The sequence below is a fragment of the Tenrec ecaudatus genome, chromosome 9 (assembly GCF_050624435.1).
Source record: "Tenrec ecaudatus isolate mTenEca1 chromosome 9, mTenEca1.hap1, whole genome shotgun sequence".
Classification (NCBI taxonomy): Eukaryota; Metazoa; Chordata; class Mammalia; order Afrosoricida; family Tenrecidae; genus Tenrec; species Tenrec ecaudatus.
This window is the reverse complement of record NC_134538.1, coordinates 8,747,396-8,764,611: the sequence shown is the minus strand read 5'-3', so window position 1 is coordinate 8,764,611 and position 17,216 is coordinate 8,747,396. Positions and strand designations below refer to the sequence as shown.

Genomic DNA, 17,216 nt, shown 5'->3' with positions numbered 1-17,216 from the left:
GTTATACCTACTCTACCTAATCCTACAGAGGTGGATCAGGGATTAGGAAAATAACAGACACAACTGAGAAGGCAATATTGAGAATAAAATTACAGAGCTGAGAGATTAAACTCAAGTGGAAAAAACCAGACAAACTCAGATGAATTTCACTGTGGAATGCAGGAACTGCGGCTGTAAATAGCCAGAAATTAAAGATTTTAGACTTTGGGGTTAAGAAGCCATATCAAGGACACTTCACAGGGACCCTATAAAACAGGCCAATTGTAGTGGTGTGCTGGGTTTTAAGTTGGGCTACTCACTGTGAAGTCAGCAGTTCAACTCCACCAAAAAGCTGCGGTTTTGTGCTTCTGTAAAGATGTACAGCCTGAGAAGTCCTAAGGAGTAGGTCTATTCCATCTTATAGGGTGGCTAAGAGTCAGAATTGACTCAATGCAATTGGTTTGTTTTATTTACACAGATAGTTACCTATCTAGAGAATATTTTCTATTAGCTAGGGATTTATTTACAATGAGGAAGAATATATTTTGCCCAGTAATTTCACTTTTTTGAAACTCAGATTTAATATTCCTATCATCATGTGGCATAGTGGATTGATTATACAATGGGCTGTTATCCACAAGGTCGAAAGTTAGAAACCACCAGAAAGATGAGGCTTTCTATTCCCAAAAACAGTTAGTCTTGGAAAACCCTGTCCTACATGGCTTATACATGTCAGAATTGACCCAATGGCAGTAAATTTGGTTTTCTTTTAATTACCATCATGTCAATTATAAATGCTTGTCTAATCCCCTTACGGAAGGATCACAGGGAAGAGACGAGCCAGTCAGGGTGCAGCATTATCAACAATGAAACATACAACTTTCCTCTAGTTCCTAAATGCTTCCTCCCCCCACTAACATGGACCCAATTCTACCTTGCAAATCTGGCTAGACCAGAGGATGTACACTGGGTACAGATAGCAACTAGAAACACAGGGAATCCAGGGCGGATGATTCCTTCAGGACCAGTGGTAAGAGTTGTGATACCGAGAGGGTGAAGGGAAGGTGGGGTGTAAAGGGGGAATCAATTACAAGGATCTACATATAACCTCATCCCTGGGGGATGGACAACAGAAGTGGGTAAAGGGAGACGTCGGACAGTGTAAGATATGACAAAATAATCATTTATAACTTCTCAAGGGCTCATGAGAGAGGAGGGAGCAGAGAGCGAGGGGGGAAAATGATGAGCTGATGCCAGGGGCTTAAGTGGAGAGCAAATGTTTTGAGAATGGTGAGGGTAGCAAATGTACAAATGTGCTCTACACAATTTACGTATGTATGGATTGTGATGAGTTGTATGAGCCCCCAACAACAAGAACAAAAAAAACAAAGAAAAGAAACAGAGGAGAGAAGCATCTGCTACATGCTTTTCATATGCCAGGAACCCTGCTCATTTCTTCACATGTTGATTGCATTGAATCTTGTGAGGTTTAGACTAACTTTATCCAATGAATTAGGTCTTTGTTCTCTATTCTGGGAGACAGTACCACTGCCCCAAACAAATGTTGGAATTTCCCTAAAAAAACTAAAAATAAATGTTCATCTATAAAAATTACTCATAGCTACAGGCCATAGAACAGGCAGTAAACAGGATAGATCTGGACAGTAAGGCACAGTTTGCCACTTCATCTTTTTAATACTAAAAGAAGGTAAACTTTTCCTGGTATTTGTCTGCCTCCTGTCTCTCACCACTAACCTGTGTTACCATCTGTCTGAAACAAATAATGAAAATCCCCTGTATTTCAGCCTGCCTCTGTCTTTGCATCCTCCGAACTTTGTGCTTAATGTTTAAATAAAGTAATTAACAGTAGAGTAAATGCTTTAAACCTGCCACTGTTTTTAACTTATGAATTACTTCTTCCTAAAGTAATTTTTACACTAGTTAGACATAGGGAGTTTTTTCTTTTTCGTTTTTTTTTCCCCTTTGGGGGAGGGCTGTTTTCTTTAAGTTAAAAGGAATGTTCTGCCCTCCTGTCTCCGTCTGCCGAAGAATAAGACTCGATAACCATTCACCATCAGTTACACACCATTTCAACATCCACATTGACTTAGCCCATTTGTGGTAACCCTATGGCTAGGGATGATATAATGTGAACCAAAGACTTTCAAAGCCCAGAGTCATATCACACTGTAGTTAAAATCATGGCGATTATTCCACAATGCAACGTACGCTAGTCCAGAGCACAGAGGCTCCGGCAAAAACACAGTCCCACCTTCTGGGGATGGGTCTCCTGGATCTCACTTTCTTTTGCTCGGGCTCACTCTCTGCACTACTGCCTGGATCCTGGTCACCTTCTGAGGCCTCCCGTTTCCACTTCTCTCTGCAATCAAAAGCAAAATGTTTTGTCTTACGTTCTTCCAGGTAAAGAACATGAGAAAACCAACTTCAATCTGACCAGCTCAAAGATAGAACATGCATATTTTAAATAGTATGCTAAAATAATATATTCGAGATCCATTTGGTTTGACCTGTGATCCGTGTAGTGCTATTTTAAGAAAAATTTTAAAATAGTAACTAAGATGTATTTTTTTAATAATTTGCTCTAACACCAGAAAACTGTCATTCAACTTCTCATGTTCCATTGTGAATTACTACTACCACTGACAAGGTAATAGGCAAAATATCTATTAGACCAGTAGTCTTCAAATCTCACTGTGTATCAGAACCACCTACAGAACTTACTAAAACAGATTCTGAGCCTTTGTCACAGGATTTCTGCTCCATAAGGTCTGGGGTATGGCTGCTGATTTGAAACTTGAGACTAACTAACCTAGATACGAAGGAGCCTTGGGGCACAGTGGTTAAGCACTCAACAATAAGCCAAGTAGTCACTGGTTCAAACCCACCAGCCAATCCACGAGAGAAAATTGTAGCAGTCTGCTTCCATAACCCTCTGGGGCAGTTCTGCTCTATCCTGTAGGATCACTCTGAGTTGGTATAAACTCAAAGGCAGGGGGTTGGTAAGAAGGTTACGTACTAGGTATTTCAACCTTGTTAGACAAAACAGTCCCTCAATTTACTTTTCTATAATCAACCAGATAATCTGTGTAACTAAGGATGTCCCTTTACTCCATGAAATTGTACAAGGCTTAAAAGCCAAATCCTCCAGGAACCCTACCTACCTCAGTTTGTCAATCTTACATGAAGACCAACACAATTCATACCAAACCTAGCTCAATTTTCACCTGTAGAGAAGGAATTTGTAATAGGTACCAGGCGTGAAATTCCTAGGTAAAAGGTTACAGACAAGTACCTGTAGTTTCTTGATCAACAACAAAAACTACACTTTGGGGTCTCTGCCTAGGGAATGAGGTCATGCTACAGACAAACGTTGCCGAGGTCTAAAGTCAAGTGGAAACTCCTCGTGGAGAACAGATGAAGGTATGAACTAAAGAGTGGGAGCACGTTGAATGGAGGTGGCTGCTCTGCAGACTACTGAGAAGATTCTACAAGCTACTAGAGTCACCCTATCCCTGAACTGGCAGGGACGAAGGCTTTCCTAGTGAGGTGTTTTTATGGGCATTACTCAAGTTCTCCTAGCACCTGGTGCCTACATATCCATTCCATCTCTCCAACATTAGCTGCTTTTCTTGCAGGTAGAAATTTTTTTGTTGTTTTATACCAGAGCTTAGCACATAGGGAAAGAAACGGACTTCTAAGACAGTAAGGCCTACTACCACTTTTCTAATAAATTTACTCTCTTCAAAACAAAGCCCTCCTTATATTTAATCTCACTATTGGGCACCTATCTTATTCTGCTTCCCTAGAGTCTAGAACAATACATATGTGCTCAAGAATTCAAAGACCAGAAGGTGCTGGCATGCGTAGGCGTTTTCTTTTAGAACAGGTCCCAAAGAGTTTATCTTTCAAAAGAAGCTCACAGTCAAACTGTGAAGTGGTTTATTGGGAAGCAAGCTTGAAAGAACATTAAGACTCAGGAAAGAACAGATCAGAAGTGAAGGATAACTCTCCAGGAATTGAGAAATTAAGCGAGCAGTCAATGAGGACCCCTTAGATAACTGTGGGGAATTAACATGGCAGCAAACACTATGAAAGTGGATGTTGAACCTAGAACTTTCCAGTGAAGTTACAGATCTACAAACCTAAGACGAACAGAGGGACTAAGAATCACCAAATATGAGAGGTGATGAAAAAAATTGGCAAATCAACTGGTTCAAGGCCTTCAACACAGAAAAGGAACAGAAGCCCGATGAGAATAAGTAGCTTGTTCATGGGACAAACCCCCAAGTACTCCAACCATATCCCACCTAAAACCAAAGAATATGAACAGAACGTCTTATACATGCTTAGGGGGAGCGAGGGGGACTAAACAATGGGCTTGACTTTCTCAAGGCCTAGTTAAATTTGTACTTGAAATCTTGCTATAATGTTCAAGTATGAAAAAGAATAAAGTAAATTACAAGCATCATTACTAAAGGTTAAGAAAGCAATGATGGTGAGAAGAATGCTAAGTTACCAAAAATTATGCACCTCCTTTATAGGGCTCTGTCGCATGTTAAACGACCATTCAGTCTCACATTTCTTACAGTATATACTCAAGTGTAAGCCAATCCAAATATCAGCCGAGGCACCTCATTTCAACCACAAAAATCGCATTAAAAAATGTGCTGAAGTTGTAACTCTTTATGGGAGTAGGACATCCTGTCTTACTCCCATGAAGTGGCTGGTGGTTTTGAACTGCTGGCCTGGCAGATCCCAGTCCAATGCATCACCACTATGCCAACATGCAGATTAATGATTGGGGCAGGGAATGTGCGGATGTGCTTTATACAATTGATGTATGTATATGTATGGATTGTGATAAGAGTTGTATGAGCCCCTAATAAAATGTTAAAAAAAGAAAAGAAGAAAAAAAGAAAGAAAGAAAATGATTAGGGCAAAGAATGTACAGATGTGCTTTATACAATTGATGTATGGATTGTGATAAGAGTTGTATGAGCCCCTAATAAAATGTTTTTTTTAAAAAGTGCTGAAAAACTCGGCTTACACATGAGTATATATGGTACTTCTTATAAAATCTAATTTTTTATAAGGAAAAGTAGACTCTTCCACTGAGTTGCTGCAAAGGGGCTACAAGGAGGAAGAATCTAAGCTAGGAGACGCTGCGGGAAAAAGCTACGTGTATCAGAAAACACGGGAATTGCCAGAGCTAACCCTAATAGAAGTTACAATGGAATGGAATTTTTGCAACAAATTTGAAACTGAGGAGGAAAATGCCCACGTTTAGCAAAAAAGTCCCCAAGACAATGTAAAGAAATATTTTTAAATCAGAATGCAAATCAACTGGATATAGTTGATTGATAGGAACCTGGAAAGACACACAACACAACAAATCTAAACTGTTAAGGAAAAAAGACATGGACAAAAATGACTTTGAAATATGAGAGTGCTTCAAGAAGTTCATGACATGATTGAACTAAAAGACACAGCAATGTTGTGACAAACGGTCTGAGGGCCCCACCCCGCCCCGACAGTTGCCAGGGCTTTGGCTATAACTGTCTCTGAGAGGCAAAAGAGGGTAGTTTCTGTCTCTCTCACTTTAGAAAGAAAATTGGAAAAATGAGGAAGCAGCTAAACCTCAATTCTCAGCAGGTTTTTCCCCCCACATAGGATGGCATTCATGAACAAGTTCCAATTAAGAAAGGGCTAAGAATTCCTTTTTACAATGTGAAGTCTATAATAACGTCCTGATTCAAAACACTAAGCATAGCTATGCTACCAAGAAGAAAGCATCATGTGATGATGGCTCAGGTATTTTAAAATTCCAGCTGGGAGAAATGATTATGGAGCCATTAGAGTTTGGCTTGACCTAACACTTGCATCAAAATTAACCAGCAAAATTACAGACAACATTTGCCAAACCTGGATAATAAGTATTACATAAAAAAGAGAATTTAAAGATAAAACAGCATGAGGGAGTTAAGTAAAGTTCATGTTTAGTTTGACTATAAATCAGGGATTACCCACTGAGGCCAGGTCAAGTCCCATAAATGGGGAGAGATGGCGAATCCATGGCCTACGCAAAGGTAAGCTAACATATAAACTGCTAACATGGGGTAGCGATGACGGGTTTTTTTCTAACATAATGGTACAATTGCTGCCACCACCAGTTTCTTTCTTTTTTTTTTTTTTTGCCATCAGTTTCCTAACATATTCTTTCTTCTTGAACTCGCTATCAGCTCTTTATCATGCCTTCCCCCACCCCACCCTCTAGGAACCCTAATTACAATATTATGCATTACTGTTTTTATTTTTGCTGTATCTTACATCTTCCAGTGTATTCTTTTACCTGTACCTTCATTGTCATCCCTCACGTGGGGTTACACAGTCCTCATGGCTGTCAGGTTCCCCTGTCTTCCTGTACCCTCATGGAATCATTGCCCCCATTACTGTTTCAAAAGGGTTATAGCTATCTTGGCTTTCTTGCATTGACTGATCTTGATTATACAAATGGACCAATGCAGGTCTGACAAGAATAATGAGGTAAAACAAAGTCCGTAAGGGGAAGTATATAATACAGATCTAGAGGACAGCTATGTGTTCCATCAGTGCTATACCTTAGAACTATCCCTTCCATGTGTCCCTTCTGCAAGGGACTGTCCAAGTAAGTTACAGGTGGATTTTGGGTCTCCACTTTGTCCACACTCCTTCACATCAATTTTATAAACACACATTTCTTATACCATTTTTATTCTTGCAACTTTTCTCAAGTCTAACCTCAATTCCCCCAAAATTAAATTCCTTTTGAAGAAAAGCAGGTCTAAAATCTCTACAATTTTATAAATGAAAGCAATTCCCAGGATTTATACTTCTTAATTTCCACCCCGAGTCTATCAATTCTAAACTCAAAACAGCATATTACACCTGCTCAGATCACAGGAAGCCCAATGTTATTGTGTCTTGCCAATTTAGCAGGTGTACCGACTCCACTGAGTACACTGCTCTCGAGATGAAAACTGTCTCAGAAAAAATTCCCGAGACCACCCTGCCCAGTTATCCAAAGAATGGCAGGAAGCCCAGTGCCCAAACACATCAAGCATCAGAACAACTGTAGCTCATGGTGAATCCCTAAGAAAAGCCCGGGTATGGAAGCTGGAATATAGAGGTGACACGCCAAGCTGAAAATAACTAAGATACTGTACTCAGCAGAAGGGTCATGAAGGCCAGTGAATGTTGCAGACTTTGAGGAGCTCTTAGAACTGGTAAGAGGAAGACACCTAAGTACTGAAGCTGGACACCAAGAATGTCCATGTGCTATTTAACTCACTACCATTAAATTGAGTCAGACTCACAGTGACCCTGTAGAACAGAGAAGAATGAATGGTCCCTATGGATTTCCAAGGCTGAAAATCTTTTCAGAAACAGAAAGCGTTCTCTTTCTCCCATGAGATTTATTATAAAGAAAAGCATGATGACTTGCACAGCTCTTTGTAATATATTTAAGCCACTGAATTGCATGGTACATGAATTATGACAATGAAACTGTTTTAATAAAGAAAAAAAGATCAAAAGTACAGAATTTACTAGAACTGATCGTGATTGCACAACTCATTTTAAAGGCTGTTCAAACATGGGGGAGGGCGGTTGCCCTAAAACTGATGTGGTGGTGATTGTACAATTCCCCTTGATAGGACTGAACAATTGAAGTATTCAATTATATGATATGTAAATTATGCGTCAATAAAAATGTTGGGGAAAAAACACATTTTGTTTTATATAAACTACATATTGGAAATGGGGAGAACAGCTCACTGCACAAGAAAAATAAGGAGAAATGGAAACAGGAAACAAAGGAAATGGGATAAGTTATTGTACAAGGTGACTGCAATGTATGAGTCACAACAAAATAGGTATGATGAGTATAAACTAATAAACTACTACACAGTACACATCTTTACATAAATCACAGTAAGAGGAAGTAAAAACACTGGCTTTTCCCCCACAGGTTAAAGTCATTAAAATGCGATGCTAAGGGCTTCACATACACCATCACTCAAGAAATCACTGGAACGTAACTAGATGGTTGGTGCACCTATGTCCCAGAGAGTGGTCAAGACTGACATTTCAGCAAAGGCCTCAATAACAGAGTAGAAACACAGACTAATGTCTCTCGAGCAGCCATTAAACTAGGGTAGAGCAAATCCTTGTTACATTTTTCTAAGAGGATCTGTAAAATTTAGATAGTCAAGGGATTCAAGGCATTTAATTCTCAAAATATTTATTCACTATTTTAAAATAACTAAGAAAATATAAAATCTAACACGTGTCAGAAAGTAATGCTACATAAGCATAAAAATAATCCATTATTAAGATGTTTCCTTGCCAACACACAGAAAAAACTTACATGAAAATTGGCAAACTTAAAACTGTTCCTTAATTAACTAGAATAGAGAGCCGGTGGAAAAGACACTATATACTTGGTATTACAAAGGAAATTCTTGGGCTAAGCAAACAAAGACTTTGGAGTTTGTCCCAAGACAGACCAAACATATGGTCCACATGCTTAACTGAGACTCTTAAGCATACAATGCTGCAGCGACCGTAGCAAAGTCTGAGAAACCTCAACTCGTGAGAGAACAGCAGACTCTGGGACCGGGAGTAAGCTACAGACACAATGAAGGGCAGGTCCTGAAACGCAAACATGTCCCTAAATGGCTTCAATGTAGGGAAAAAAATGCACAACTACTGGATCAAGTAAATGCCCCCCATGAAAGACTTACTGTTTTTTCAGTTGCCTCTGGCCTCTTCTTTTTGGGCTGCCACTCTCAGACCCGCTACTTGGCTTCAGTTGGTGAGGGGGGAAAATGATCACAGACTTTAATCAGAGTTCTTAGGGACAAGAGTGTGCCCTGGCCCAGCAATCTAGTCAATACAGCATTACTCAGTAGCAGTTTTCAACTGAAAAAACTCACTCGTTTCATGGAGCTCACTCTTTTTGTTGGAAATTCTTGTCTGTTATTACTGGGTTATCTCCAGGAAATATTTGTCTTAGCTTGAATTCTAGCACAACACTGTCCAGTAAACTTTCTGCAATGATGGAAATGTCCTATCGAGACTGTCCAATACAGTAGTCACCAGCTTACCCATCACTCACTAGAAGTGCAGCTAGTGTTGAATTTAAATTTAATTTAATTTTAATTCATACAGCTTCAAAAAGCCAAATATGGTAGCCATACTAGATGCTGCAGATTTAGAAAATCATATGAAAATGCCACATTTAGTGTGCCACAAAAGACAAGGACAACTGATCGATTTCATTTCAGACTCAAAATGAGCATGAGAGAACCAGGAGCCATCCGAAGTTGGCCAGCAGTGCCAGGCCCAGGAAAGTGCGCCAACATCAACACTGCACAGCACTTTTCCCCAAAATGAGACCAAGTAGAAAACTACAATGCTCTCAGTCTCCTACAAAGGTGTCAAGCACATAACAGGATTGCTGGAACAAATCTGGCTTAGTAACTTAGTCCTACACAATATAGAGAAAAAAAGCTTAGGAAAATCAGTTCAGAAGTCAGTCAAAATAAAACATCACAGATGCATATATCACAGCAAATTAGATTTTAGAAGTACACAAACCTATAATTATCACTATTTCACTTCTATCAAAAACATGTTACATAGCTAAGTATAATAACATCTTTCTCCTAAGAATACAGAGAGGGGAGATTTTACAGTGAGACAGAAGTGCATCTCTTCAGAATCTGTCCCAAAAACTAAATATAAAGGAAAGAAATCAAAATATCACACAAACTAAGAAAGGTATTAGTCTGAATCTACTATGTCTACAAGACACAAGAAAATCCACTACATAATATTCACTTTAAAAATCACCAGTCTATTCAATCTCTCACAATGAGATTAATTATGTTTGAAACACATTTAATTTTAAAAGTAACTGAGTGTTTCACACTAGAAGTGACTTAGAAGGCTAAAATTAAGGAAATAAATAAAACACAACTTTCCTCCATTTAGGAAGAAATCTGAAAGTATTTCCATTATTACATTTACTTACCACGCAAACAAAACCTAGAAGCATCCAGGGAAAAATCAATTAACCTCGCTATAAAGCACTTCACTATGACAAACTTTAAATAGATGAATTTTTTAATAGAGTTTGAGGCTAGTTCAGTATAACACTCTGGTAAATATTCAGTATTGTATAATCTTTCTGGTCCTAAGTTTTCTCAACTGAACTAGTATCTTCACTTAGTAGTCAGAGAATGTTCACAGTAAGAGTGACTAAACTCCCATGCCCAGAACTTAGTATTGTTACAGGTAATACAGACCAGTCAGAAAGGATGAGTGAGGTAAAGGAAGTCTAAAGGTATCCCCAGAAAAATCTTCCTTACCTCATCCTTAATATTAAATCGTGAAGGTTCTTGTCTACTACGGCTTGACCGCCGCACCCCATAAACATCAGGATACTCTTCCCACATCTGTAAAATTAACAGACCATCAATTAATGAATCATTTTCTTGACCCACACTATCATGTTCACTATTCACATTATTATGACTATTATCCTTATTCCAATATTTATTTCCATTTAAGAGAACACAAGTAACTAAGTAACAAGTCAATAGCACCTATCAAGAGGGGGCCCTGGTGGCAGAGTGGGTTAAGTGCTAGGCTGTTAACACAGCCGGGAGTAGCGCAAACCCAAGGAGCTCCACGGGAGAATAGTGGGGCAGTCGGCCTCTGTAAAAATCTGCAACCATGGAAACCGTACTACGGAGCAAGTCTACTCTGCCCGACAGGGTATGAGTTGGAATCAACTTACCAACAGTGAAAAAATATCAAAGTAATTCTTTTGTTTGAGACAATTAAGTATCATCTTTGATAGGAGTAGGACACAAAACCCTAGAACACATTGTCAGTGCCTTTTAAATTAAGTTAGATGTTATGCGTTTGTCCATCATTGAAGTACAGGAGTAAGTCTAGAAATACTGCTAAGGTTCCAGTTCAAACAAATTGGGACTTAATCCAAAAAACCATGCTGAAGCCTGTCTCTAGAAAAAGTAGTCAGCTAAGCTCTGTTATACACTTGTCTTGTCTCATTAAAGTGCCTTCAAAATGAAGTCCAATCAAAACAGTGGCTTCAGAAATCTGCAGGAACACATCAATTCAAAGCAGGGAAGTCAGTCCATAAGGTCATGAAAACTGTTGGAGAGAATCCCAGAGGTATGATCATAATAGATTTTCTCTAAGAACATGGGACCAACATGGAGGCTCATTAACAAACAGGAAAATTGAACTGGTGAGGAAAGGCTTGAAGAGCAGAATTGGTTTACATCATGATGCAAGTGTGCAAGTGCCAGTCCTAACTGTCATCTTTTGGGGAGGAAATTATCAGGTCTTCCCCACTGTGCTAACAGAGCTCCTCAGCAAGAACAACTTCATTTCACTGCTCCTACCATCCTCCTCTTCCAACCTCGCAGCAGAACCGAAGGGTCTCAGCCCAATAAGCAAGGATGATGCTAGATATAGAACTTATTCACATGGTCAATCCAATTCTGTTGGTAGTTACAAGCACTTTTGTTTCATATCTTTAGCTCTTAAGTCATACTGCAGAACTTGGAGGTAATTTCAAATACTTTATATTATTATTTTTAAAAACTGAGTATTCAGAATATAGATTCGTATCTTTTTAAATCATTTTATTGGGGGCTCGGACAACTCTTATCACAATCCTTACATCCATCCATTGTGTCAAGTACATTTGTACATTTGGTGCCATCATCATTCTCAAAACATCTGCTTTCCACTTGAGCCTTTATCAGCTCATTTTTAGTCTCTCTCCACCCCCCTCCCTCATGAACCCTTGATAATTTATAAGTTATTTTGTCATGTCTTACACTATCCAATGTCTCCCTTCACCTACTTTTCTGTTGTCCATCCCCCAGGAAAGGGGTTATATGCAGATCTTTGTAATCGGTTCCCCTTCTACCCCACCTTCCCCTTAACCTCTTGGTTATCACTACTCTCATTGGTCCTGAGGGGCTATCTGTCCTGGATTCCGTGTTTCCAGTTCTTATCTGTACCAGTGTACATCCTCTGGTCTAGCCAGATTTGTAAGGTAGAATTGGGATAGTGATAGTAGAAGGGCTGGGGGGGGGGGAGGGGGCAGTATTAAAGAACTAGAGGAAAGTTGTATGCTTCATCAGTGCTATACACCCTGAATGGCTCATCTCCCTCCCCCCCCCCCCCCGTGACCCTTCTGTAAGAGGATGTCCAGTTGCCTACAGATGAGCTTTGAGTCTCCACTCCACACTCTCCCTCATTCACAATGATATGATTATTTGTTCTTTGATGCCTGATACCTGATCCCATCAACACCTCGTGATAACACAGGGAGGTGTGCCTTCCATGTGGGCTTTGTTGCTTCTGAGCTACATGGCTGCTTGTTTATCTTCAAGCCTTTAAGACCCCAGATGCTATATCTTTGGATAGCCAGGCACCACCATCTTTACATTTGCTTATATACCCACTTTGTCTTCAGCAATCGTGTAGGGCAGGTGAGCATCATGCAATGCCAGTTTAATAGAACTAAGTGTTCTTGTAGTAAGGGAGCACTTGAGTGGAGGCCCAATGTCCGTCTGCTACCGTAACACTAAACCTATAAATATATGTACATAGATCTATTTCCCCATGGTCATATATATATTTACATATGTGTGTGCCTGTATTTAGATTTCTATAAATGCCCTTTGCATCCTACTCCTTTCCTCTATTTCCTTTTACTGTCCTCTTGTCCCACTGTCATATTTAGCCTTCATTTGGGTTTCAGTAGTTCCTCTTGGTTACATTGCCCTTGATCAAGCCCTACCAGACCTCTTACACCCTCCTCGCCACCAATTTTGGATCACTTGTTGTTCCCTTGTCCCTGGGTTTGTTAGCACCCACTTACTATCCCCCGGGCCCCCTCTCCCATGTCTCCCCAGAACCATGGCTATCCTGTTGTTTTCTCCTCCATATTGTTTATCCTGCCTGTCTTGACTAGATAGACCTGCAGAGATAATATGCACAAAAAAACAAGACAGAGCAAAACAAAGCAACAAAACAAAACAAAAAACCAATGACAAACAGTTCAAGGTCTGTTTGTTGACCTTTAGAAATGTTTTCCGGTGGAGTCTGATGGGTACTCCCTTGGGACTTCCTTGTTCTGCTCCCCTTGCTGTTCTGTTGCACACCCTCAGTGTTTTCCTCGGTGTGGGGTCAGTTCACGTGCAATTCCCACACTGTGTCTCCAAAATTGTCCCCCGTAGGGCTATGGGTCAGTGAGGGATGTCAAGTCTTACAGTGGGGCTGGCCAGATAGTTCTCTCTGTCCATTCGCTATTCTGAGCAGGGTTATCGTCCTCAAGGCTTGTTGGGCCAGGATGTGCTCCACTCTCTTCCTCCCCCTTCATTTGATCCTGTGTGCTCTAATCAGGTATGTCCCTCTCCAAGCAGTAGCTTTAGTGCTGTCTTCTGAAGTAAATTCTTCTCAGAGGAGATGGGGCTATCCAAGTGATTGGGATTGAGGCTGGCCCCTCAAACCAGTTTGTTGCTTCCCTGCTTCATGCCAGCATGTTGCAGTCACATCTTGGAGCACCAAACTGAAGCCAGGTCCCTCTTTCCCTATGGAGATACAAACAATACCCTCCCCTTGGGTGGGTTAGTGCCCTGTTCCCCTGCTTCCCATGTTTTTTTTTATTTTCCCCCTCATTTTAAGTTGGCTACCATATGTACCCCTGGATTTGGTCTGGTCCCGGCCACGCTACCTGGAGCTCACCCCAGGAATCTTTGTATACAGTAGCTTTTTCCCTGTGCCCCTTTTGAATTTTTTTTAAGCTTACCTCAGCAGACTCATGTTGTACTTGTCCTTTTGTGCTTGACTTACTTCGCTTAGCATAATTTCCTCCAGTTCTTCCCATGCAGCAGTGTGCTTCATGCATTCATCACTGTTTTTTAGGAAAGCATAGTACTCCATTGTATATATGTACCACGGTTTTTCAATCCATTCGTCTGTTGATGTTAATTGGGGTGGTTTCCATCTCCTTGCAATAGTAAACTGTGCCACGATGAACACTAGCACAGATGTCTGGCCGTGTTTTGTTTCTTGCTTCTTCAAGGTATAAGCCCAGTAGGGGGATTGCTGAACCATACAGTAGCTCAATTTCCATCCGTTTTAGATATCGCCAATCAATTTCCATAATGGCTATACATACCTACAAGTCCACCAGCAGTGGATGAGAGTTCCTAGCTCACCACAGCCCCTCCAACACTTGTTGCTTTCTGATTTTCTGAATGGGCTATCTTTGAGGGTGTTAGGTGGTATCTCATTGTTGTCTTAATTTACATTTCTCTTATGGCTAATGATTGGGAACATTTTCTAATGTTGATTGACCATTCGGATTTCTGCCCTTATGAAACTTCTGTTCAGGTCCTTTGCAATTCGTTTTTTTTCTTTCTGGAAGCCAGTACAGTATTGTAGATTTTAGTAATAAGGTCTTTGTCCGATGTGTCATGGCCAAAGATTATTTCCCAGTCCATGGGCGCTCTCATATTCTCTTGGTGAATTCCTTCGATGTACACAGGTGTTTTATCTTCAGGATATCCTATTTGTCAATTTGTGACTCATCTGTATTTGTGTCCTTCCTTATTTCTGGTAATCTCTGTATTCCCTGCGCCAAAGTGCTCAGGTTTGTGCCTATTCCTTCACTGGTGGCCCTAACAGTTAGGGGTTTTACCTCAAGGTCTGTGTTCCACCTTAAGTTTATTCTTGTGCATGGAGTGAGATGAGGATCTTGCTTCATTTTTTCTGCAGGTAGATAGCCATTTTTTCTAGCACTTGTTGAAGAAGGCATCCACTTCCCGTTTGATATTTCTGGGCCCCTATCAAAGATCAGTTGTCTGTATGCTGATGATTTTATTTCTGTTTTTTTCAGTTCTTTTCCATTGGTCTGAGAATCTGTCATTATACCAATACCATGCGGTTTTGACCACTCTGGCTGTGTAATACTTGCTACAGTCAGGTAATGCAAGCCCTCCCACTCTGTCCTTCTTCTTGAGGAGTTCTCTACCAATTCTGGGCTTCTTTCCTCTCCGTATGAAGTTGGTAATTATATTTATATCTTCAAATACACCCCCTGTCCAAAAACAACCAATCACTTCCAGTTAAGTCAATTTCAACTCATAGCAATCACATAAGACAGGGTAGAATTGTCTTTGGGTTTCCGAGGCTATAAATCTTTACAGGAGTAGAAAGTCTCGTTCTGCTCCCTTGGAGAAGCTAACTGATTTGAATTGTTGGCCTTGCACTTAACAGTCTAACGTCGAACCATTAAATCACCTGGGCACTTAGAATAGTCTGACTTCAATAAAAATTGTAGTATATACTTTATTTCATAAGCCTTGGGGGTACAGTAGTCACGCATTGGGTTGTAAACTGAAATGGTGACAGTTAAAAACCACCAGCAGTTCCTCCGGAGAATGATTGGGCTTTCTACTCCGGACGGCTTTTTTTCCAGCAGAGTTCCAGTCTCAGAAACCTACAGGGGAGGTTTCTAACCTATCCTATAGGGCTCTAACATATCGGGTCACTACATGCTGGCACTGACTGTGAGATTTTTGAGAAAGACCTATTATTCAAAAATATTTTAAGAACGAGTCCTTTTATTTCAATGATTCATTGATTCAAACATCCTTTCAAATTGAACATTTTAAAGATCATTTATAACTTGTGACTTGAAGTAATTTATTTTACAAACAGAAGGCATTCTGAAGTGTGGATATCAATAAAGCACTCAATTAATTTCTGCATTTTGGAAATTTTGCTGAAAGATGCCTTTCTGTTAAGCCAAGAACACATAGCACAGCCTAGGTAGTTTTTTCCCCCTGAAAGATAATACCCGTCCATTATTGAGAAGAAAAAAACTTAAGCTTTTATCATGATTGTCAAGTAAAGCTTTACAAATGCATTTTATAAATCAAGCAGAGTCATATTCTAATATCTTAATAACAGTGATTTAGCAATTTTTCTGACTATGAAAACATTTTAAGCAATAGACCAAAACTATGAAAATTTTTGGACCAGTAATTTGATTGCTCATGTAACTGAGTATGTGCCTTCTAGCCAAGATAAGTAACTATTATCAAGTAGTAGAGTAGAAAGCAGTACTCCATTTCTATCCACAGACTGACTGTATGTTACTAGGTTACTAACGAGTTCCATTCCTAATCTGTCTTTAAGTCAAACTTGTACGTTAGTCAAAACAGTTCAGTACACTTCATCTCCAACATCAAGTAGTCAATGTTCATCGCAAGTATAATGTGTGGGGCTTCAAATCATTTCTGGAAAAATTTAATTAAAAGATAATGAAAATTTTCCAACGTCTTGAAGCCTCTTGAATAGCAGATAGCCTTTTTCAATGTGTACAAAATATTTTAAAATTCCAGCACACTAAACATCTAACATAACACAGTGATAATAATGTTTTAATGTGTGCCAATAAACAATGTATGTTATTACAAATCATTGTATATACCTAAAAACTTTAACACAGTAAAGTGTATGGGGTTAGTTTGCAACTCAGGGTATTATGCAAGATATATGTAACCCAGGGAATGAATGCAAATGGAGTTTTCCATGGAAACTATAGGCCAGCTAGCTGGTACCAGCAGAGCAAGTTCTTTCTATATAACAAAGCAGATACCTTCTTCACATCAGCTATCCGTTCCTTCTTAGAAGTGGGCTTCTCTTTGGCTTCTGGAAGGGCTGGCTGGGATTTAGAGCCTGCAGATTCACTTTCAGAGTCTGACTGGCTCTCCGAAGACTCAGAACTGCTATTTGACTCGCTGCCATGTCCACTTCCTGGGTCACTGCCCTGCTCACTTTCCGACTGGCTGCCCGAGTCTGAAGCCGATGCTTCTTCAGATGCTGAATGACTAAATGTTTAAAAAATAATTTAAAATGTTGAAGAATCTGTTAAGTAGCAATTATCAGGTTCAAAGTTAAAACAAAAACAGAACAAGAGTAAATCAATGAAGTTACACATACAAGAATGCAATCTTGTTGCAATTAATTATTCATGGTCTCAAAAATAGGCACACATCACACTTATCTAGGAAACTTTCTAGAAAGCATACACATTAACCCCAACACAACGGTCCCGC

The 17,216-nt window shown here is 39.8% G+C and overlaps 1 protein-coding gene across 3 annotated transcripts in view; it reads right to left on the bottom strand.

Annotated features, from left to right (window-relative positions):
- The window catches only part of CHD2 (chromodomain helicase DNA binding protein 2), a 159,398-nt gene that overhangs the window by 124,704 nt on the left and 17,478 nt on the right, over positions 1 to 17,216 (bottom strand). For all 3 annotated transcript variants that reach the window (XM_075557881.1, XM_075557880.1, XM_075557882.1), the window contains 4 exons: positions 16,757 to 16,988; positions 10,410 to 10,496; positions 8,781 to 8,842; positions 2,252 to 2,359 (listed from right to left, as the gene is read on the bottom strand). In XM_075557881.1, the coding sequence (XP_075413996.1) occupies positions 2,252 to 2,359; positions 8,781 to 8,842; positions 10,410 to 10,496; positions 16,757 to 16,988 (489 nt within the window). The remainder of the gene's footprint in view (positions 1 to 2,251; positions 2,360 to 8,780; positions 8,843 to 10,409; positions 10,497 to 16,756; positions 16,989 to 17,216) is intronic.